The sequence below is a fragment of the Tachysurus fulvidraco genome, chromosome 1 (assembly GCF_022655615.1).
Source record: "Tachysurus fulvidraco isolate hzauxx_2018 chromosome 1, HZAU_PFXX_2.0, whole genome shotgun sequence".
Classification (NCBI taxonomy): Eukaryota; Metazoa; Chordata; class Actinopteri; order Siluriformes; family Bagridae; genus Tachysurus; species Tachysurus fulvidraco.
This window is the reverse complement of record NC_062518.1, coordinates 41,327,298-41,351,408: the sequence shown is the minus strand read 5'-3', so window position 1 is coordinate 41,351,408 and position 24,111 is coordinate 41,327,298. Positions and strand designations below refer to the sequence as shown.

Here is a 24,111-nt window from a genome sequence, read left to right as displayed (position 1 = left end):
TGGTTAGCTGTTGGTTTTGTCTCTGCATGTGCTCAGGGCAATAGCATGGATCACATACCTTTGTAAGTTTTTATTTTTGCACACCGGAACTGGATTGTCAGTTTAGCAGAGTTGGTATTGTTTTGCACCCTTGGTAAAGCGGAGCGAGGTATGTCTTTTATTTTATTGTGAATCTGGTTATGATAGCTTAAAGCTTATCACTGTTAAGTTTGATTTAAATGTGTGTAGGTCATTTGTTTGTTTTGAATGTGTACTTTTCTTTCTTTAATTTAAGTTTCACGGTGTTAAACGGTGATGACTGGTGGATGCTTCATGTTGAAGAGTACAACTCGTGAACTGAAGACGTGTCCCAATAAATGATCTACACCCGTTTAGAGACTCTCTGTTCATTTATCGATGCCAAGGGCTGCTACAGTGAAACTCGTCGCAACGCGTGGCTAAAGTAAAGGTCGTCGCTACACGCCGTGCCAGTTCAGTGAAAGTCATCCACTACGCTGTACCAGTGCCATTTAGCAAGGAGTATACAACCTGTTGTCCACCACGCTATCGTTTTGGTCACTCAGCTGCAAGGTTGAGTATACGAAAGTTACTGTATGTCAAGGTCATTGTTAGCTCATGAGGTTTAAACCCAATTTAGCAAATTGTCTGATTTTACATTATTTGTGTGTTGATTTCTGACATTTTCTGTTGTTCCTACTTGCTTACTTATGTGTTTTCTGATGTGTAAATGTCTGATGTGAGTGGTAATATATAGTAAGGTTACGTTAAGGTCACCACTTCTTAATTAGAGTTCAGACATAGACACTTTATGCTTCATAGTATAAAGCAACAAGATGTCGTGTGTTGACCAATCAGACAGTTCATCTGAATCAACTCAGATCCAGCTCTCGCGAACGAAATTTAACTGAGAAGGGCCAAGAGATGCATGAACAGCGTGCAGCAAAAAACGAAAGGGCATTCCACAAAGCCTATGATCTTTGGAAGCAGACAGCAAAGGACATTAGAACAAGATTGAAAACTTTCTGCTCAGCTGAAGAACTTGAAGGAAGCCAAAGGGACATAAGATCTAAACAAGCCACTGTGAAACAACATTACGAAGCCATTCAACGCAACCATAGTGTTACATCAAACATTGTTAAGAAAATGGATGCATGTGTCACCTTGACTGCTGATGTTTGTGATCTTGTCAGTAAAAGATTAGAGAACATAGAAGAAGTTTTCAATGATCAACTTGAAAAGGAGAGAGTGAGAATGGTACTTAATAAGGATGAGTACGAGTCTGTCTTTGGGAAAACAGATACTGAAACGGTAATCTCAGAGTTGAGATCAGACCACTCAAATGCCACCTCCTGGTCTTCCAACAAACATGCAGATGCTGAAGCAGACCTGGCTGCCAAACAAGAACAAGCAAGGGTTATGCAGTTGCTACATGCACAACAAGCAAGAGTTGATCAACTGGAGAGCGAATGGAAACTCAAAGAAACACGAATGTTAGCAGAGATCAAGAAAGGTGAAGCTGAAACAAAATCAAAACTTGAGCAGGAAAAAACTAAGTTACAGCAGCTACAAGCAGATGTCGAAGTAAAGGTAGCAGCAGCTCGTGTAAGAGCATACAATAATTTTGGTGGCATTAAAGGGGGAGAAACTAATCTTAAGTTCCTCTCCGATTACCAAACCAATGAACCTCCATCTTTGTTAGACCCACAAGCTATACCATTCCTGCCACGTCCTACGTCACCATCTATGTCAGCGACTCAGGAAGAGGTCAATCTGGCCAAGGCAATTGCAAACTCATTCACTCTCAGCCGATTACCAGTCCCAGAGCCAACAAAATTCACTGGCGATCCTTTAGAGTTTATGGACTGGAAGATATCCTTTAATGCCCTCATTGGCCATAAGGCACTCCCTGCTAATGAAAAATTGCTCTATCTCAAGAGTTATCTTGCAGGTGAAGCACGCAAAGCAGTAGAGGGATTTTTCTACCAAAACTCGGAAGAAGCATATAGGAGTGCCTGGACAGTTCTTGAAGATCGGTATGGAAGTTCATTCATAGTACAAAGAGCTTTCAGAGACAAACTTCGGAAGTGGCCAAAGATCGCAGCCAATGACCCGATTGCACTGAGAGAGTTTGCTGATTTCCTTCAGGGATGTACTGCAGCTATACCCTATGTTAAAGGATTGGCAAATTTGAATGATTGTGAAGAAAATCACAAGCTTCTTAAGAAACTTCCTGAATGGGTGGTGCGCAGGTGGAGTCGTATAGTCGTGGATAAATTAGACAAATTTGGCGAATATCCAAGTTTTGCTGACTTCACAAGGTTCCTGGAAAAGGAAGCTCGAGTAGTATGTAATTCAGTAGCCTCTCCTTTCCTAATTAACACCAAACCCACAGATGAGAGAGTGCCAAAGAGAGCCAAAGCACTTAACACAAGCACTTGCGTAAGAAATCCTACTCCAGCGTTACCTGAAAAGCTAAAGCCACCTTGCTTATGTTGTAAGGATGAAACACATGGTGTTGCAAGATGTCCAACCTTTGCAGCAAAGACTGCAGATGAGAAAAAGGCCTTCATTTATGAGCATCATCTTTGTTTCGGATGCCTAAGAAAGGGGCACACAACCAAGGAGTGCAAAAGGCGCCACACCTGCAGCACATGTGGTAAACGTCATCCAACCTGTCTACACAGAGAGAGAAATGTAAATCCAGAGCAAACTGTAAGTAAAAATCCCACAGCTTCAGGACATGGAGCAAGTGAAGAAACCCACAAGGTTATGACTCGTGTATTGACACGGAACGTTTCTGCCACCTCTAGCATTGTCCCTGTTTTTGTGTCATCAACAACAGAACCTCAGAAGGAGATTCTCACATATGCTCTTCTTGACACCCAAAGTGATTCAACCTTCATCTTGGAGGACTTAGCCTCAGAACTAAATGTGAACATGCAGTCAGTACAACTCAAGCTCAGTACTATGACAGCTGTCAACTCAGTGATAGCAAGTAAAACTGTTAGTGGTTTACAAGTTCGGGGACTGAACACCAATGCACATGTCAAACTGCAGCAAGCATATACGCGAGATTTTATCCCAGTAGATAGGTCTAATATCCCCACCAATAGCACAGCACTTCAGTGGTCTCATTTAAGACACCTGCAAAATAAGTTACCCTCATTGCAAGATTGCAACATCAGCACTAGCTCCCTTAGAGGTCGTCATAGGTCATGAAACCGAGCCCTTTGCTCAAAGAACTGCACTAGGCTGGAGCATTATAGGAACAGTTAACCCTCTCTTAGATAGACAGGGAAGACAGAGTTTTGTTCATCGAATCGCTGTGAAAGAGATACCTGTGCCAGCTGCTGCTGATGTGCTGAAGATCTTAGAAGCAGATTTCAATGAGAGGAGTTATGAGGAAAAGTATGCATCCCAAGAGGACATCCGTTTCATACAACTCTTAAGCGACAAAATAAGACAGAAGGAGAACGGACATTATGAGATGCCACTTCCCTTCAAAGGCAATGGTCTACCTTCACTTCCTAACAATAAAAGGCTGGCCACTGATCGGCTGCAACACCTGAAGAAAAGGTTAAAGTCTAACAGACAGTATTATGACCATTACTTGACCTTCATGAATGAAATAATCGAAAGGGGTGATGCAGAGCTAGCACCTCCAGCATCTGAAGGAGACACTGTTTGGTACATCCCACATCATGGAGTGTACCACCCAAGGAAGCCAGATAAGTTAAGAGTAGTCTTTGATTGCTCAGCTAAGTTCTGTGGAATCTCTTTAAACGACACCCTACTGACAGGTCCAGACCTTATCAACTCACTCGTGGGAGTCCTGTGTCGCTTTAGAAGGGAAGCAGTAGCTGTGACATGAGACATTGAAAGGATGTTCCACCAGTTCTACGTCTCTCCTGAAGGTCGCAATTACTTGAGATTTCTCTGGTGGAAAGACGGACAGTTGGAAACTGAACCTCAGGAGTATAGGATGACAGTCCACCTTTTTGGTGCTGCATCTTCCCCAGGGTGTGCCAACTTTGGCCTTAAGTATTTAGCGCAACAGCACAAGGCTAACTACCCTTTAGCCTCAGAGTTTGTAGAAAAAAACTTCTACGTGGATGATGGATTAATCAGTGTCCCAACAGTGCAGGAAGCTAAAGATCTGATTCTCCAGACACAACAATTGTGCAAGGTTGCAGGCCTACATCTGCATAAGTTCAATTCAAATCAAATTGACGTCCTCTCTTGTGTAGCCCCCTCGGAAAGGGCAGTAGCCACCAATTCCCTTAATCTCCAACTAGACGTGATACCAGACAGACACGTGCTTGGCATTCAGTGGTTAATAGAAAGTGACACCTTCACTTTCAACCTAAATACAAAGGACCACCCTTCAACTCGCCGTGGCCTCCTAGCGGTTATAGCCTCTCTGTTCGACCCACTTGGTTTTGTGGCTCTTTTTACTTTAATGGGAAAACGCATACTACAGGAGCTGTGTCGTAGAGGCATTGAATGGGACGATCCAATTCCTGAGTGCATGCGCTCACGGTGGGAGCAGTGGAAAAATGGACTCCAAGGATTAAAGGAAATAGCTATACCAAGGTGTTATCATCCTCATAACTTTGGTAACATTGTTAGAGTGGAATTGCACCACTTTTCAGATGCTAGTAATGTAGGATATGGCTCATGTTCCTACTTAAGGTATAAAAATGACAAGGACGAGATTCATTGTTGTCTTGTTATGGCTAAGGCACGGGTTGCACCTTTAAAAATCATAAGCATCCCAAGATTAGAGCTGTCAGCTGCAGTTACCTCAGCCAAGATGAGTGTTATGCTGAAGGCAGAGCTAGAGATTAAAATTGATGAAGAATTCTTTTGGACTGACTCTCAGGTCGTGCTGGCTTACATCAACAATGAAGCACGGAGATTCAATGTGTTTGTGGCAAACCGTGTTCAACTAATAAGAGAGTGTACAGACCCAAGTCAATGGCATTATGTTGACACAGCACAAAACCCAGCTGACCATGCCTCGAGAGGTCTTGAGGCAGGAGAGATCTCTTCAGTTAGTTGGTTATCAGGGCCCAAGTTTCTATGGGAACAAGAGGCGCTCTCACCACCTAAGCCCTCTACCGAGCTGCTTGTTGGAGATCCCGAGGTTAAGTCAATTCGAGTATTTGTAAGTCAGGTCAGTGCGGTTGAAGATATTATAAGCCGCTTGAGTCGTTTCTCCATGTGGACAACAGTTGTCAAAGTTGTCGCAAGAATCAAAAGACTAGGGTCCAAACTAAAACAGCACAAAGACTTTGTCACTGTCGAGGAACGCAAGGGAGCTGCTAAAGTGATAATTAATCTCATCCAACAACAGGCCTTCTCTAAAGAACTAAATATTCTTAAAGGTGACCTTAAGGAGGCAACTCTTCCAAGGTCAAGCCCTCTTTTCCGCCTTGATCCCATTCTGAATGAAGGACTGCTTCGTGTTGGGGGAAGATTGAAAGGGTCAACCCTCAGTCAAGAATTAAAGCATCCCATTATTCTGCCTAAAGATAGCCATATTACTAAGTTGATTCTATCTCACTACCATAACCAAATCCATCATCAGGGACGAACTCAAACCCTAATGGAACTCAGAGCTAACGGATTTTGGACCATCGGTGGAAGCAAATCAGTTGCTAAGCTGATCCACAAATGTGTGTGGTGCCGGAAATTAAGAAGACCGGCTGAAGAGCAAAGAATGTCTGAACTCCCTGTAGAACGCTGTGAGGCCTCAGCCCCCTTCACATTTTGTGGAATGGATTGCTTCGGCCCCTTTGTTATTAAGAAGGGTCGCAAGGAGCACAAGAGATATGGACTCATCTTTACGTGCTTGTACTCTCGAGCAGTCCATATTGAAATGCTTGAGGATATGTCCACTGATGCTCTCATAAATGCTCTAAGGTGCTTTGTTAGCCTTAGAGGAGCTGTTAGCCAACTTCGCTGTGATCAGGGCTCAAATTTCGTGGGAGCCAAAAATGAGCTTAAGGAAGCCCTTAAACAATGTGATACAAAGGCATTGGAGACCTTTCTGGCAGATAAGCAGTGTGAGTTTATTTTCAACGCTCCTTCTGCAAGTCATGCAGGTGGCATTTGGGAGCGTCAGATTCGGTCCATTCGGAGTGTGTTGAATGTTACAATTGCACGGTGTCAAGGAAGACTGGACGAGGCCTCTCTCAGAACACTATTTTACGAAGCGATAGCTATAATAAACAGCCGTCCATTGCATGTCGATGTAATAAATGACCCCATGTCACTAGAACCCTTGACTCCAAATCATATCATCCTGATGAAATCCAAGACTGCCTTACCCCCTCCTGGAAAGTTTGTTTGAAGAGGACATGTATGCTGCAAAAAGGTGGCGCAGAGTACAATACTTAGTCGAACAATTCTGGAGCCGTTGGAAGAAAGAGTACCTGCTGAATGTTTCCGTAAGACAAAAATGGCACACACCTCGACGAAACTTGAAGGTGGATGACATAGTCATCATCAAGGAAGACTCACTTCCTGGGAATGAGTGGCGTCTTGGAAGAGTGGTTGAGACCACAGAAGGAATTGATGGTTTAGTCCGTCGTGTGAAAGTACAAGTTGCAGAGCGCAGGATGTCAGGGAAAAATTACCATCATTCCAAACCCTCAGTTATTGAACGACCGATTCAAAGGTTAGTTCTTTTAATAGAAAGTGAATAATTGGTTATCAACTTAAAGTACACTTGCATCAGACATGTTATTCTAATTGCTTTACAAGGGTGATATCTTCCTCCTATATATGAAACCTACTTTACATGTAGCCACTTGTTATAAAGAAGAAATCATAACATGATTTGGTGGGAGTGTAAGTGGCTTTGGACTTTCATTTGTTTGAACCTTTGTTCATGTACGGCATTTGGCAGCATTTGTTCACGTGCAGGGTTGTGTGTGTGCGTGTGTATGCGGAACCTGTGTTCGGGATGAGATTGACCGGAGGAATTTATTTATGTTACGCATGTTCACAACATGTGCTCCTTTTTCTTGGTTAGCTGTTGGTTTTGTCTCTGCATGTGCTCAGGGCAATAGCATGGATCACATACCTTTGTAAGTTTTTATTTTTGCACACCGGAACTGGATTGTCAGTTTAGCAGAGTTGGTATTGTTTTGCACCCTTGGTAAAGCGGAGCGAGGTATGTCTTTTATTTTATTGTGAATCTGGTTATGATAGCTTAAAGCTTATCACTGTTAAGTTTGATTTAAATGTGTGTAGGTCATTTGTTTGTTTTGAATGTGTACTTTTCTTTCTTTAATTTAAGTTTCACGGTGTTAAACGGTGATGACTGGTGGATGCTTCATGTTGAAGAGTACAACTCGTGAACTGAAGACGTGTCCCAATAAATGATCTACACCCGTTTAGAGACTCTCTGTTCATTTATCGATGCCAAGGGCTGCTACAAGCAGCCCTTTTAAAGCACTTAATTATTTTAATAATTAAATCTGAAACAAGTGAATAAAATTAAAAGTAGGCTTTAACTATGGCTGTTGGCTACATCTTGGACAGAGGATCTGGCTCTGTCATGCTTTCCACGAAAATGCCTCAACCTGGATGATGTAATATTATTATTATAGACCCAGCTGCTGGGGAGCAAATCAAACACTGGACCAGTGTTGTAATGTAACGACGTAAAAATACTTCGTTACTGTACTTTAGTAGAAATGTCACGTATCTGTACTTTACTTCGCTATTTAATTTTATGTCAACTTTCACTTTTACTCCACTACATTTCCTAGATAAAATGTATACTTTTACTCCGTTATATTTCCACTAAGCGTCTTCGTTACTCGTTACTACAAAATAAAATCAGAAGAAATGTGTGTGACTGCAATAAGGGAGGTTTGGTGAATCACTGCTGCTAGATTGTATTAAGCAGCTCCGCACGCTGTACGGAGGAGCACAGGTACGCGCAGCGTGCACGCGCAGTCAGAACTGGAGGGGTTTATCTATAACGTTAATCGGCTGAAAGCCGCAAATACGGCAACCAAAAGCAGTGAAATTTCAATATTCTCATTACCAGAGTTGATAGCACAAACAAAATATTAATGCAAACAATCCATTCAATACTAAATTAAAATAACCTTTATTGATTTGGTCTTTGTCTTGTGAATATTTGTTTATAATATATATATTAATGAAGAATATCAATGACTGCATTCATTGGACACACTGTTCGTAGAGAATGCACACATACAATGAACTGATTTGATTCAAGACTGGCATCATTACATCATGCATAAAATTTTGGTGTCCACTTTTGCCATTTAATAATACCATATTATAAAACTCTTCTTGTTTTATATTCTCACTGAGAGCTAAAACCCCTTATGCCTACCGAAAATCACTGAAATTTTACTTTTTACTTTTACTTCAAATACTTGATACTTAAGTACAGTATATATCAGATACTTTAAGACTTTTACTTGAGTAATATTCTAAAAGGTGACTTTCACTTCTACCAAAGTCTTTTTCTAGTACGATACTTGTACTTTTACTCAAGTATTGCTTTCTAGTACTTTATACAACACTGTATCATCTCTCAAGGGCTGCACAGTCACCGTATCTTAATGTTATTGTGCGGTGATATAGAAGAGTAAGTCAGGAAACATTTTTCTATACCAGCATCACATGATGACCTGGCCAGTGCTCTGCAAAAGAAATGGTTAATAATTCATCTGGCTACTTTGCAGGACATGTATCAGTCATTGCAAAGATGAATTGATGTTGTATTGGCTTTGAAAGGAGGCCTTATACCATGCTAATAAATTATTGTGTGGTCTAAAACCAGGGATTTTGTTTCATTGTACAACCCCTGTAGGATATTTGGTCATGAGAATAGTTTATTTATGTAGTTATTTGTTGTTTGTTTGTGTGTCTGTTACTTAGCCTATTTCTGTGTATTTTTATTTATTGCTTCAAAATCTATTTGCAGTTTACAATAACCTTGTTCAAAGAAACATTATTCCATTCTGTTACTCCTGTGAAATAATTCTACACATTCACAGATGAGGCATAATGAGAGATTGATGGACTTTATGTGAATAAGATTCACTGGGAAATGCAGACCTTAACTTAGGTCTTAATTTTTATTATATTGAGTGGCTCATTTTTATTCCCTTTAAAATAAATTGGTCTAGAGAAGAGAGAGACAGAAGGTCTGCATAATCATACAGCAGTTATTGGTTTGACCCTCACTTTGCTCACAGTGAAGATTTAAATTTACTATAACTATTATGTGATATTACAGAGATAATTACGTCAGTAAAGATTACTTCACATCCTGAACTGATTTATTTATAACAGAACCCCATGAACTCACATCAAACCTTAAAGGAGATGTACTAACAGGAAACTCAGTGACTCTGAGTATTGTATTGAGACACATTTACTGTATCAGTAGTGATTTTCTGACAGAGTTTAATCATTTATATGTGAGCAGATATATAGTCCTAAATCTAGTCCTTACAGTATATAAATTCTGTATTTAATTTCAAAATGTCATTACTTGTTTAAAAAAGCATTGGAAATTAAATCATATGGAAACCATAATGATTTTTGTATCTTACCAACAGTCTTAAACCTGTGCTGACTATAAAGTTTGATATACTAATTTTTATTATTATCTTTTTTAATTTATGGAGCTGTTTTAAGATGTAATATAATATATTTAATATAAGATAAATTCAGTGGAAGTGTTTAATTGAAGTGACATGACTTCATTCCTGTGACATCACTTAAGAGCTGTGGTCAGAAGTTTTATTGATTATTTGATTTAACCTTTATTTAACCAGGTAAAATCTCACTGAGATTAAAAATCCCATTTTCAAGAGACCTGGGCAAGACATCAGCATGCCAAATTTCACAAGCAAAACAGACAAGCAGTTATACAACAGAGCATCATAGCATCCCAAAACGAGGGCTGTCAAATGTCACGCATTGAGAGTGACAGTCACTCATTTGGGTCTTTTGTCACGCTCTCCCACCACACATGGTATTTCTCACGCAGAAAAACCTGCTATTTATCAGATATTTAATATGCCGCAGCACCCAAAATGTATCTGTCCGCACTGCTGTCTTTATGGAACCGGTCAGGAATCAAGCGCGTCTCCCCTGGAGTTCTTAGTCTAGCCTGTCACTTATCAGCCAATCAAAAAAGGAGGCTACACATAAGCCAATCAGAAAATAGCACAATTGTATCTGGGTAAGATTTAACTGGGGGCCCTGAGATGGTGCCAGGGGGCCCCGGCTTTATTACATTTTATAAAATAATGAATTTATCATAAATTCTGTGTGAATAAATCTCAGATAAGGCTACTAACCACCAGCACTACACTGTAATGTAATATGTTTCCTGTTACTCCCCTCAAGTTGAATAAAAGGCCCAGGTCATTCTTGGTTTTAACAGACATTTATTTTGGACAAGTCTTCAACATGTCTTAAATAAAGTGCACATTCAACAAGTAAGAAAATACACTTAAATTCACTGATTATACATTAACATAGTTACATACAAAAAGGCAATTAACAGCAAACACATACCTCCTTGGCCTCTCTAACTCAAGAGGAATAAACTTGAAGGTTAACAGTTTCTTCTTCTTCAAACAAAGAACAGCAATATAACTTCTCAACACTTCTTACAAGTGCAACTCGTACAGACATTACTAATGCGTACCTCGTGCGTCTCTTCTACCTTTAGCGCCCCCCGTAAGCGATCTCGATAGCAACAATTAAATGATTCCCCAGTGAAACAAAATTATATGTTTCCTCTCACCTTTCTATGGTTTTAACTAATGACATACATTTTTTTTTAACATTTTTTACTATTTATTTCCTTAAAACTGTAAAGTGCATATATTACAAACTGCATATACATATAATGAGAGTTGCCTCTAGTTTTGGAGTGTTTTATGTACTAAATTTTTATGTCCCTCTTGCCTGTTTTCAAAACTTGAGAGACCTGCAAAACATTGACCTGAAAATGTATAGATTTACAGAAACAGTTAATGTTTAAATTGTTAGAAATATTAATATTGTATACAAATATTATACATTTTAACTTTCATGACTTTGATTTTACAGTGAACAGTTAAATGGCTGAATAAGATTTCTTTCTTTTTTTAAAGGAAAGAAAAAAGAAAAGAAAAAGACATTAATGTGTGTAATATGGTTCAGAATTTGAATAACTTTATAAAAGATGTGAAAAATAAATTCACTGGGGCAATATCGGTTTAATGTCTATTTTCTTATTTTTAAACAATTTTCTGCATATAAACAATGAGGAAACTTTACAAATAAAACAATTCAAATAAGAAATTTCCCCATTGTGGGACGAATAAAGGTATCTTATCTTATAAACACTGTAACTAATTGCTTAATTAGGCACAAAGATTAAATTACTGGTTATGTTGTAAAAGTTTATCAAATACAGCTCTTCATCATTTTATATCAACAGGAAAACCCAAACCGACTTTGACTGTGACTCATCAGAGCTCCGTCTACACTGGAGACACTGTTACTCTGAGATGTAATCTGGTGTCCACTGGATGGACGTTTCTCTGGTACGAAGGATTGACATGGACTCCCCTGTCACCTGAAGGCTCAGACACCAACACACACACTGTGACAGTCACTAATGAATGACAAGTAAATTACTACTGTAAAGCACACAGAGGAAACTACAACACAGACATGAGTGAACCAGCCACAATTACAGTGAGAGGTGTGTCATGTTTTCTACTTTTACACTACAGGTTTAATGTTAGGAAGACCTAATTATTTTATCATTTTTATTATTTACTTGATTCTGGATATGTTTACATTTTTGTGATCTTTCTAGCAAGACCAAAGCCTAAATTGAAAGTACAGCCAGCTGACCATGGCTTTGTGTTTACTGGAGAAACTGTCACTTTCTCATGTGTGATAAATACTGGAGGATCCTGGGTGTATCACTGGTTCAGGAATAATAATGAACTCAATGATGCTGCAGGAAAGAAAACATACAAAATCAGTGATGTTAAAGAGTCTCATAAAGGTGTTTACACATGTAAAGGAACATCAAACCCACAATACACAGAGACTAGTGATGCTGTTACACTGACTGTATCAGGTGAGTGTGTTTTATGTCACATGTTGTCTGTTTCTGTAACAGTAAAAAAGTGTATTTTGTATAGAACTGCTTTAAACATGTATTTTATACACACAATGTTGATTTGTAAATAAGTCTGAGAAACACACAGTATGTTAGAAACTCTGATTCCCACCAAGATTTCACTTATTTCACATCTTATTTACTACTTAAATCATTTACTGATAATGAACCACGCGATTATGATGAACAGAAGAATCACATCATGTAGTGAAAAACTATTTTTCAAATGTTTACTATATACTGTATGTTTAATGTTTCTTAGTTTCTTATTATTATTTAACTAGGCTATACTAGTAAAGTAATATGATAGTAGGAAAAGATGTAGGTCTTGTTATTGTTTTTCTGAGACCAGTAACATCACAGAGACAGAAAATTTTATTTTAAATCTGATTAGTGCAGTAATACGGAAGCGTATTGCATTCACTTGAGAAAAAAAAAATCTACTCTGTTTTTCTGAATTAACGACTTAATTATCTCAGAATTATGAGATCATTTTTCATGAATAAAATTTTTTTTGCTCTGTTTTTCTGAATTAACGACTTAGTTATCTCAAAATTATTAGATCATTTTTCATGAAAAAAAAAAATTAATTGTTCTGTTTTTCTGAATTAATGAGATCCCTCAAAATCCTGCCAGGAGCTCTATTTTAGGTGGATTGCATGGAAATAAACATGTCCCGCCTTTCAAGTTTAATCCAGTTTTATTTTAATTTGGGTTTGAGACATTGGGAGATACTGCTGTCTTTAAGCAATATAAATGGTATTGTTATTAGTGCGTCAACTTCAGAAGTCCAGACACCTCAAGACTTTGCGCCTGTTCAGACGAAAAGAACATTCTGATCTGCTTGACGTTGCTGTGTTTCTCCAGGATCAGTTGAACCGATATGGTATGCTTCACGGATATAAGATGATGCATCTGAAATGCATTCAGGCTGGCTATGTGGTGACACAAGAGACAATCAGGCAATTGTTGAAAATACTGGATCCCCATGGAGTGCAACTGAGGCGCCGGAATCGTCTTCGGCGACGTTTGTATCATAATCCAGGCCCGAACTTTTTATGGCATGTTGATTCATGATTCATCAATGGTGCAATCGACGGGTTTTCACGAATGGTGATATGGCTACATGCATACTCTACAAGTAGTGATCCCAAGGTCATCGCTGGATACTTTATTGATGCGGCGTTATCAAGGAATGGGACAGCCACCCGAATTCGCTCAGACTTAGGGACAGAGAACTGTTACATGGAACAGATGCAGATGTTCATGAGACATGATCATACAGACGACTTTTCGAGAAATTGCTATTTGTATGGCTCAAGCAATCTTAACCAACGGATAGAGCAGTGGTGGGGATTTTTGAGGAAACAGCATGCACAGTTCTGGATCAACCTATTTCAAGATCTAAAAGATTCTGACGACTTCTCCGGTGACTTCATAGACAAAAGTCTAATACAGTTCACATGTCTTGAAATAATAGAGGTACAGTAAGAAATGTGCTTTAGACATGTAAATTGTGATATGTTATTCGGCTATAGATTTTGTCAATACGCCAAATCTTGTGACATGCAGCATAATTATGTCATTTCATAGGTCTAACAACTGTTCCATAACAGAAGCAAATGGGCAATAACCATTATTTAATTAAATTATTATATTAATTTGTAGATCACAATTTTTTCCTTATTCCCATATAGTTGACTTTTTAACAGATGGATCTCAGTATAAGTAGTTAGAATTAGCAGCAGCCTACATCTACAACAATAAAATGCAACACAAACATTAATGCAGCTGTAATATTAATTCTGTTATCTAATATTAACCCAAAAACATCATAATATAAAACACTGACACTGACACTGAGTAGCCTACTTTTATTAATTTCATTCTGGTAATTTTATGAACATTTTGGTGAAAGAAAATTGTTTCTCTGCATTAGTGGGACACAGTATATGAGAGGGATGACTTATCTGACCCTGATCATCTAAAACAAGTCTTAACATAGAGTTTTATTGTTTTCAAATATAGAATTTAACATGCATGAAACTGTTTGAGAAACGGCTCTACTGTATCATACTGGACCATAAGCATTTATTTTGCCTGCAGGTGGTATTGCAATGGTGTGGACTAATTTTTTTTACTTCCCCACTGTTTTTTTTATATTTAGAGAGAACTGCAGGATGTTGTTCACCTCTGGAACACGCACAGAATTCGCCCATCCAGAAATGCTGTGTCTCCATGTGGACGTCCAGTGATGATGTACACCCTACCCCAACTTTTTGGTGCTAGGGAGTACCTTAAAGAGGTATCCCAACAGAAGATACAGGCTTGTAGGGAGGAATGTCGTGAGAGAGGACCATATCCCTGTGATAATACAGTGTTTGACATTTGTTGCCTTGCAATGGCAGAAAACAGTCTTCATCCACCAACCTCTCCAGAGGAAGCCATTGATCTTTACATGTTCTTACGTGCTTACATACGTACCCAAATTTAATAATCACAAGTTGTTCTACTGGATCAAATGACTGAATGTGAGCACCCACTCATAGCCAAAAAAACAACAGAATTGCCGTTTGGACGGAAAAGGATATATACCATGACATTCATTGTAAATGTTTGACAGAAGTACTGTGTTTGCAATCGATAATAGACACCTCTTTCATAATGGACATCTCCCAACTGAGCTCCATATCATCTCTTTTTATTCATCATTATGTAAAAAGTACATCTCATCCACAGAACTGGGAACAATCCTGTACCTGCAAATGAAAGGTATCACATGTTGCCATTGTCAAAAATGGCACATTTGTCCTTATGGTGGAACTATTTCGCATCACCAGATGTGGTCTGACACACTTTGGACTCATTGTAAACAGGGCAACCTACATGATGCTTGGATGGCCTTTAAATCAAACATATTATTGTATCTTGTTATCATGTGTCTCTGGGCTGCACATAAAGCACTTTTTTACACAATTATTTGTCATCATATAAATACATGCTAAACCAGTAAAACATTTTTTCTCCCCAGTGTGATTTACTGTGTATGTAGGAAATAAGCCTATTTGGTAAATTTGGTAATGTAGAGATGACTGTTTAAATATGTTGTCTAAAGAGTACTGGTGAATGCAGGAACTGCAGTGCAGTTGTCAAAACTCAGTAATTCTATTGTGTAGACAAAATTTGTGTGTGTTATCTGCAGTAAAGACCCGATTTGTTTGAAAACAAGAGAGAAATCTGTGCTTTTTATTTGTAAAAAGCAGAACACCTTCTAATGTACAGTGCTGTATGTTAGAACAGATTTCCAAACACTGGCAAAATTTAGAATTAACATGAGCTGACATTACCCCAGGGTCTTTTAAATTGTTAAATTGTCCCAAAAAGTATGCTCCTAAACTGCTAACAGAAATGATGGCTTATATAAACGTTTTAAAACATTTAAAATATTGGTACATGTATCTAAATAAAAATGAAAATGTATCCACATGCATTTCTAACATACATTGTGTAAAAGGCTTATAATTGTTTTTTTGGTTAAATGGACCTTAAAGTATACTAACAAAATGTTCAGCCACTCAATATGTTTCTACAGACAGTTTAAGTCTGGTAACAACAACAACTGCATATGAAACGTTGCAAAACGTTGCCATTGTCAAAATGGCAAAATTCGTCCTCATGGTGGAACTATTCAGCATGACCAAATGTGATTTGACAAACTTTGTGCCCACTGCAAACAGGGCAACATAAATGGCATTTAAATGGTCCTGTATCATTATCAATAAATCAAACTGATTATTGAATCTTGTTATCATGTGTAAATGTTTCTATGGGCCGGATATATTCGGAGTCCATCAACAAAATGCTCATCAGCCAGTAAACTTGTTTCCACAGTAAGTTTGGTAATGACATTTTGTATAAAACTGAAACTGAAAAACAAAATAAAAAATAAATCACCCTGCACTCATAATGCACCACCTGAGTCAATTACTTCCCCTGTGTGCTCTGTCTTACATTCACACACTATCTTAAGGTAAACAGATGGCACTGATAAGGCTACTGTATACCTGGGCAAAAGGGAAGAGTGTGTACATGTGAGTGAGTGAGACACTTCTATGCAATGTCCATTGCATAGAAGTTGCTAGACAGTATAGCCTCCATTTCAGCTCGGAGGTCAGGATAGCTGTTGTAAGTTGATGGCAGCTCTAAAGTTGGGCCACAAGTATGTGCAATAGGCCGCCTTGATAAACCTTCCAAAGGGGTGAATATGACTTGAATGTCTTTAACGCAGATGACATCAGACCCTGTCATGAATCTCAACATCTTCCGGAGGCCTATCTCATCCAATCCCCTGATGTACTGATGTAAAAATTGCAAACTTTGGTTCTCTGCTGGAGTAGCTGGAGAGGCCGTGATCAACTTTAAAACCTTCCGGGTTGATGGTTTAAGATTCTCATACATCTTCTGCATATCCAGCACACTGGGGAAGAACTCCCTGAGAGTTGGTCCTGCGACTGCTGCAATGTTATCCAGTGCATATTTTGGTTGCTGGATTATTTGCTTGTGGGCCACTTGGAGAAGCACAGCTTTCAAGTTCTCTTGTGTTGGTACTGTTCTTACTCCCATGCGATCCATAAGATCAAGAAGCTCATCTTTATCATCACCATCAAGGGTGTCTTGCAAAGCAGTGGACAAGAGATCGCGCTCAGACTGACTAAGATACAACATTAGTGAGTCAAACAATAAATCAGGTGAGACAGTGTGTTCACCAAATGTGATTGCTGCTGTAAAGGCTTGAGCCAGCCGAGAAGGAAAATATCCATGTTCCTTTAATCCCTTGACCATTATCCTACCAACAGATTTCCATTCTTCTTCTTGCCATTTTGGGGATAGTGATGGTACTCTCACATCTGCACCCTCTGCTGCACAGTCTAAAAACTCTGTCCAGAAGGCAGCATATACATCCCTGGACACGCCAACAGCATCTGCCCCCATTTCATGAATGAAGCTGTATTTCACAGAGTAGGACAATCACTTCATCCTTGAATTGGGTAATCAGTTCCTCCAAGAGATTGACTCTGTGGAGTTTCACCGTCACATGCAAAGGTTCATAAGTAGGACTTAAGGGGCCAGCAGGCACTGTGTCAGAATGGACAGGAGTTGAACTGTAGGTGTTGATGTGTATCTGTGCCTCTTCTATAGGCTCATGTAAGATTGTGTCATCAAGATCTTCTAAAAATGGTCCACCTTGCAAAGGGCCAAAAATGACCTCTGATGTATCACACAAAGATGTAAGATCAACAATCTCTACAGCAGTAGAGACAACATCTTCTACAGTATGTGTCTGCTGTTCACTGTCATGTGTTTTTTGTGTCAGCTGCTCATTATCTTCTGTTGTGTTTTTCTGTCGCTCATTTTGCCTCACTGCATCTGGATGTTCATCAGTTCCTTCTGTCATCTCTGTGAACACTTCATCTTCATTTGTCTGGTGCTCTGTGAACAAGTAAAATCTTAAAATCCCCAATTTATGTGTCTCATAGAGCTCTCCCACACTAACACCCTCATCAAGGTATGCTTCCTGAAAGTCAACAATATTGTGACTAAACTCTTCCCACTTTCCCTTTCTCGATTTCTCATTGGGGAAAAATAGCTTTTTAGCTTGTGATAGAATCTCTGTTTTTGTGGCTTTCTTGGAAATATCAAGAACTCTGGTTCCTCCACCATTGCGTTTTCTCACTTGTTTCTTGTCGTGTATCCATCCTAGTTCTATTTTCCTTGTCATCTTCACGGCCCTTTTGTTATTTCTCAGATGTATCTTTGTTGGCTGCATAGAATGCTTCTCCTCAAAATCTTGATCTGTGTCTTTATTGCTTGTCAATGTGCCCAACTTTCTTCTAAGTTTTTCAAATAAGGACTGTCTTTTTAGATCATCACCACCCTTTCTCTGTTTTTCCATACAGAAACGCCTTGTAGCAATCCTATCACCATATGCTGGAATGTAAGCAGTCATAGTGGCATCATCTATTTCTCCAACTACCGAGCTGTCAATCTGTAATAAAAACAAAACAATACAGTAAGATATATTGGTTATCTTAAATCTAAGAGATGGCTATTTTTCCATATGAGTGAAAATTAATTTCTTAGCAGTAGCTACAAATCAGCAATTTATTTCTATTTTTCTTCACTTGCTTGTTTCTCTTTTCGCATGGGAATAAAAAGGAGCTAAAATATTAAGTAATTTAACACAAAAACAGCTGTCTAAAAAATGGTTGTAACCATAACAATGAAGTTTGAGTGACATAATGATGCTGAAAATAAAGTGTATTAACAGTGAAAATCCTTGACATCAAAGTTAGTCAGGGGACTGATTACTTTCATGTATTCCTCTTTAATTACATAACTATTTGCCTCAATTACAAGAAAAGCACATTGACAGAAGCAGGATGTTGTTCACCTCTGGAACACACACAGAATTCGCCCATCCACAAATGCTGTGTCTCCCTTATATTACTGCTTTTATGTACTCCATAATATTGCTATTCCATATTGATTCCATACTTCAGCTCCCAACCAAGGCCTGTGCTGGCATCTAAACATTACTCCATCCTTTTAAAACAATATCAAATCACAACATAATGGACAGCAGTAATTGTAAGGGCACGATATTTATTTTGTGCATTTATTTATAATTTCAAACATACAAGTCAGCACTTTGCCTGAATGTATAATGGTGATGCTACTGCACAACTACTGTTACTTGTTTATGTAGGGTAGAGACCAAAATATAGTGTGAATTGACTCCTAAAGATACCTATAAACCTTATTTTACAGGACTAGAATAGGGAAGAAATGAATACATTGTTGGGAGAGACAGGTGTGCTTGGCATAAAAAAGAAATCAGAAGCACTGGCACTAAATGTGATAGGGTTATGATTACTTGTATAATCTGCAGATTCAGCAAAATGTAAAACAATTAAAATTAATATATCGCAGGAATGAATGTGCTGTCACCTACATGATCTTGCTGCATTTTCTGAATATTTTTCTCAGGAATCCCTCGGCTCTGAAGAAACATCCACAGACCATCATCTTGTGGGAGAGGGGTATTTGAAGACGTAGCCATAGCTGGCCCTGAACAAATGTTGGAAAAAGGCAGCATTTATGTAAATATGTGTTGCACCATAAATATAAACAGATTTAGGACTGTACCCTCAAAAGTATAATTGCTTTAAATATCTCAAAAATGTATTTTGGCCAAGAGTGTGATAACCTTGCTAAAAATTGATGTTTCATGCATCAGCTGTATAGGTAGGCAACTATAGGCCTTTCTTATCACTTCTTATCACTAAGACAACTGTCTTAAGCATTTGAATGTGCCCATCTTAAACAGTAACATTACTCAAAACGTAGAGAAGGCTAGACTCAAGAAGGTCAATAGTGTTGAGACACAGGCTATATGTACTCATTTATCCGTGATCACTGCACAATCTAGTTTCTGAAAAATATATAACTTGTTTCGGAAAGCTTCAAAATGCTAGCTTTGTTACTAAATTATTAAATGCATCAAGTACACAGTTTAGAAACATATCAACAAATAAAACAATTACAGGACACATATGCATAGTGACAAACCAAAAGAGAGGGCACAACTAAAGAAACCGAAGCAATGTCAGAATATATTCAACATTATTATTGGTGTAGCACGCTGAACACTATACTAAACGTCCGTGCAAAACTTAATCGGAATAGTATCCCTGCTGGCTTTGAAACTGGCAAAGTTCTGAATGTTTGTTTACTGTTATGTAATGTCGCAACGTCGAACGTGCTGCATGCCCTGGGGATTTCTGACGTGACTTTTTCACTCCCCTGACAGCAGCCGAGCTCGCTGTGTTCGAGGACCTCTTGATTTACAGATTAAGCACTAAAGTTACAGCAAATAGCATGGTTTACTTATCTTAGCCAACAAACTGAAAGAAAAGTGGTTAACATAATGTTCCTCGTAAAAAATCACACGTTATTATCCCCTCGACCTTAAAAGTTAAGGTTCCTTTTGCTGACTAATGGTAAATATTAGCTTAACGTTACATAAGTTAGCCTATCAACTGCAGTTGATGTACGTAACTTAAGTTAACGTAGTTAGTAAAAACTATGCCCGTAACATTATCGTTAACATACGTTTATAAACAGCTATTATAACCTCGTTTTACATGTCGTAACGCGAACAGTTAGCTGACATCATTTGGCATTAACATGTAGCCTAACTATAATAACTTAGCTATTACCTGCACTGAACCCATGTAGGCCTGGCACTGTTGTTGTTGGAGGGTCAGGCTGATTAGCATCAGCAACTGTGGCCTGACGTTACTTCGTGCAGGTGAGAGCTTCTCGCAGGATTTTGAGGGATCTCTAATTCAGAAAAACAGAGCAAATTTTTTTTATTCATGAAAAATTATCTCATAATTTTGAGATAATTAAGTCGTTAATTCAGAAAAACAAAGCAAAAAATTTTTATTCATGAAAAATTATCTCATAATTCTGAGATAATTAAGTCGTTAATTCAGAAAAACAGAGTAGATTTTTTTTTATTCATGAAAAATTTATCTCATAATTTTGAGATAATTAAGTCGTTAATTCAGAAAAACAGAGCAAAAAAATTTTATTCATGAAAAATTATCTCAGAATTATGAGATAATTAAGTCGTTAATTCAGAAAAACAGAGTAGATTTTTTTTTCTCAAGTGAATGCAATACGCTTCCGTACAGTAAAGATTACATTACTGAACTGTGTTTCTTCTCTAACAGAAAAACCTAAAACTGAACTCACAACAGTATAAGATTTGTAAATGTGTAAATATAATAAATCATAAAATTTATTGAAGTAAATTCAGTAAAAGTGTTTGATAGAAATGACATGACTTCATTCATGTTTCATCGTACATGGGGAATCAGAATCCAACAGTAAATAGGTCATGTGTAGATTTGCATTTTGTCTTTATTTTTTTTTTATCCAAATTAAACAGAACTAAAACAATAATAAACAAGTTGTTTAGCTTCATCACAGAAATGTAAAGACTACTTCACATCCTGAACTGTTTCATTTCTAACAGAAAAACCTAAACCTGAACTCACATCAAGCCTTAAAGGAGATGTACTGAGAGGAAACTCAGTGACTCTGTACTGTAGACTAACACCACCATTTGCTGGATGGAGGTTTTACTGGTATGAATACACACAGAGCCATTGGACTGAGACTAAGACTGGGACTACATCAGACTCCTACAACATCAGCTCAGATATTGTCTATGACAGAATTCATTACAAGTGCAGAGCTGGAAGAGAAAAACGAGTCTTCTACACAGACTACAGTAATGAACTCTCACTAACTGTTATTGGTGAGTTAGAGAATTTCTGTTAAGTGATTCTGCACAACACTGAACATATAAACATGTGAATACAGTCAGAATACCCAGCTGAAATATCCGGTATAAACCAGCATGAATTCCATGCTGGTCCAGGCTGGTTTTTATTGGTTCATGCTGGTAATAATGCTGGTCAGTGCTGGTATAGTGCTGGTATAGTGCTGGTATAGCTGGGTGGCAAGCATAGTCATGGTGTTATCAAGCAAAACGGGGCTGGTGTAGCCGGTTAACCAGTATGATCTTTCTGGAATGAGCTTTATGGGAACAACCTTTATTTTTGCTTGTGTATGTTTCTATGTAACACATTAATATAAGATTAAAACACAATATATTGGAATATATGTAATTATAAGTGTGTTATTTATTTTGCTCCCTCTTTTGAATAAAGATCTGAAATAACAAAGCTCAAAAGGCTTTGAATAACAAAGAATAAAAACATTTAAAAATCGTTCGTTAGGGATTAAAGTGTCTCCACAAATGAAATATAGTAATACCAACAAATGTTGACTTCCCGGGCTCCATGAGGGAAGCAGCATATAAATCATACAGAATGATGGTTTTTGAAAGATGTGTATATATATATATATTGAATTGAATATATATATATATATATATATATATATATCTATATATAGATATATATATATATATAATCCATTTGTCTCATTTAAGCTGTATTTAAGTTGGCGGTAATGTGGAGATATTACCCAGCATCAGTGTTGCTATGCAACCTTTAAAGCTACTATGTTCACAGAGGTAAACGTAGTTCCTGCACTTTCCAAAAATAAATCTCACAATGTTTTCGACTACATTATATACCTTACGGTGTTTATCGAAATTAGTATAAGTGCAGGTGTTCCAGATCATCATGTTTTTGCCACCGTAATTAGGATTTTGTTTTGGGGTAAATAAAAAGCTTCCGCTTCTACATGACGAATCTGCTGATCACTGGAAATCAGAATGATTGCATACACGAGGTACCTGGATGATGGCTGCACAGCAGTTGTTTCAACTAGCGAAATTATGGACTTTAACATGTTTGACCAAACTCAGGTTTATTGGGTACGATGGAAGCAAGACTTCTTCAGGGCACAAATACTAATGCTTCAAGGTATGTAACTTAAGCAGTAGCAGTTTTATCGTAACTCTTTCACTGCATAATATAAACAAATGAGTGATATATAGTTTTGTTTCTTATTTTGTTTCTATAATTTTTCAGACATAGAGCAGGAGTTGTCTAAAGGCAAACGACTCCAGCTAAGACCGAAAATGTGTGTTGTAAAGGTTGAGCTAAATCATCCTCTCATACAATCATCCTCTCACACACACTATAATAACCTCGCAAGCCTACAATCATACTATCTTCATTAAATCCCAAGGTCTCATTTTCTGTAAAAATATTGTCAATTGCTAAGTTACCAGCTCCAGCACCTTTAAGAACCCCTCTCTGCCATAGTTGGAGAGGGGTCTGTCCTCCCTGTGTAGATAATCTGTGGTTGTTCCACTGAGTTCGGAGTTCAATGTGCCCTCATAGTTCTTGAAGGTAAATAGGGTTAATGAAGTGGAATGATACAACTCTGTTCATTTCTGCCCTCAATGGTTCTATCCTCTGATTGTGGACACTGTGTCCAGTAATGGCACTGCATCTATTATCCCCATTCTATCCAGCATATACCGGGCAACCCCTATGTGGTGTATTCTTAGGGGAAGGCCAATTCCAACACACTTGAGGCCCTGTTGTTATTGAGGCACTGCAAATATATGATGGTCCAACTAAAGCCATCCACACAAACAAGAAAGACCATTCTCCACCTCACCAGTTTATGCCTATGTGGAGAAAAATTGTCAACAGTTACAAAAAGATTTGCAGCCATGGTTAATTAACTTACTGTTTTAGTGATTTCCTGGACTGATTTTTATGCACTATACTCAACCTTTTTATTTGATGAATTCACGTCCAACTGAGTGAAGCTATTGCAGGCAGTGTCTCACACACCAGCATTGTATTCTACTGTGGCATGATCTTAGGCCTCCTAATACATACCTTTCACCTGCGTTTGGAGTGGTTTGAAGGGTTTTGCTGATAATCTCTTTCATGTCCTCATCAGACATTCTTGTAAAGACCAGTGGTCCAATTTCAAGTTGCTGTCTATGCCTGTACAGTGTCCTCCTGCCTGTACAGTGTCCTCTTGCCTGTACAGTGTCCTCCTGCTGATTCCAAAGCATTCAGCTATTCTTTGCCAAATTATTCCAACAGACAATCAATGAGTAATGTAGTATCATGTAGTATGTTGTACTGAGGGGGTCCAGGTTGACCATTTCTGATTGTTGGAGTAGTCTTGAATTAAACTTAGCCCTTTGTCTCACTCTCATTAATCTTGAGTTTTCATATGAATGTATAATGGGACAAAAAATGCATATAGCGCACTAAAACATCTCGATGGTTTCTCCCTTCTGACTGCTGGGTAATTGAGAGAAAGGAAGAAACCAGGGCTCTCAAGTT

General features: G+C 38.2%; 4 protein-coding genes across 4 annotated transcripts in view; 3 read left to right on the top strand and 1 right to left on the bottom strand.

Annotated features, from left to right (window-relative positions):
• LOC113645368 (titin-like) overlaps positions 1-24,111 on the top strand; it is a 1,056,738-nt gene that overhangs the window by 5,215 nt on the left and 1,027,412 nt on the right. The window lies entirely within an intron of this gene.
• LOC113643787 lies at positions 3,198-7,707 on the top strand. Its single transcript, XM_027148216.2, has 2 exons — positions 3,198-7,180; positions 7,307-7,707. The coding sequence occupies exon 1, from the start codon at positions 3,884-3,886 to the stop codon at positions 6,353-6,355; it is 2,472 nt and encodes an 823-aa protein (XP_027004017.2). The 5' UTR covers positions 3,198-3,883; the 3' UTR covers positions 6,356-7,180; positions 7,307-7,707.
• LOC125145582 lies at positions 12,991-15,624 on the top strand. The gene is made up of 2 exons (XM_047819038.1): positions 12,991-13,675; positions 14,361-15,624. Exons 1-2 carry the CDS (start codon positions 13,304-13,306, stop codon positions 14,685-14,687), a joined length of 699 nt encoding a protein of 232 aa, XP_047674994.1. The 5' UTR covers positions 12,991-13,303; the 3' UTR covers positions 14,688-15,624.
• LOC125141098 lies at positions 17,187-20,612 on the bottom strand. The gene is made up of 3 exons (XM_047812858.1): positions 20,473-20,612; positions 19,206-19,321; positions 17,187-18,239 (listed from the first exon to the last, which is right to left on the bottom strand). Exons 2-3 carry the CDS (start codon positions 19,311-19,313, stop codon positions 17,187-17,189), a joined length of 1,161 nt encoding a protein of 386 aa, XP_047668814.1. The 5' UTR covers positions 19,314-19,321; positions 20,473-20,612.

Coding starts and splice junctions, on each gene's coding strand:
- LOC113643787 (XM_027148216.2), top strand. CDS start 3,884: ATGTTCCACCAGTTCTACGTCTCTCCTGAAGGTCGCAATTACTTGAGA.
- LOC125145582 (XM_047819038.1), top strand. CDS start 13,304: ATGGTGATATGGCTACATGCATACTCTACAAGTAGTGATCCCAAGGTC. Junction 13,676..14,360: donor CATGTCTTGAAATAATAGAG/GTACAGTAAGAA, acceptor TTTTATATTTAG/AGAGAACTGCAGGATGTTGT.
- LOC125141098 (XM_047812858.1), bottom strand. CDS start 19,313: ATGGCTACGTCTTCAAATACCCCTCTCCCACAAGATGATGGTCTGTGG. Junction 18,240..19,205: donor AGAAAATGCAGCAAGATCAT/GTAGGTGACAGC, acceptor TTTTTATTACAG/ATTGACAGCTCGGTAGTTGG.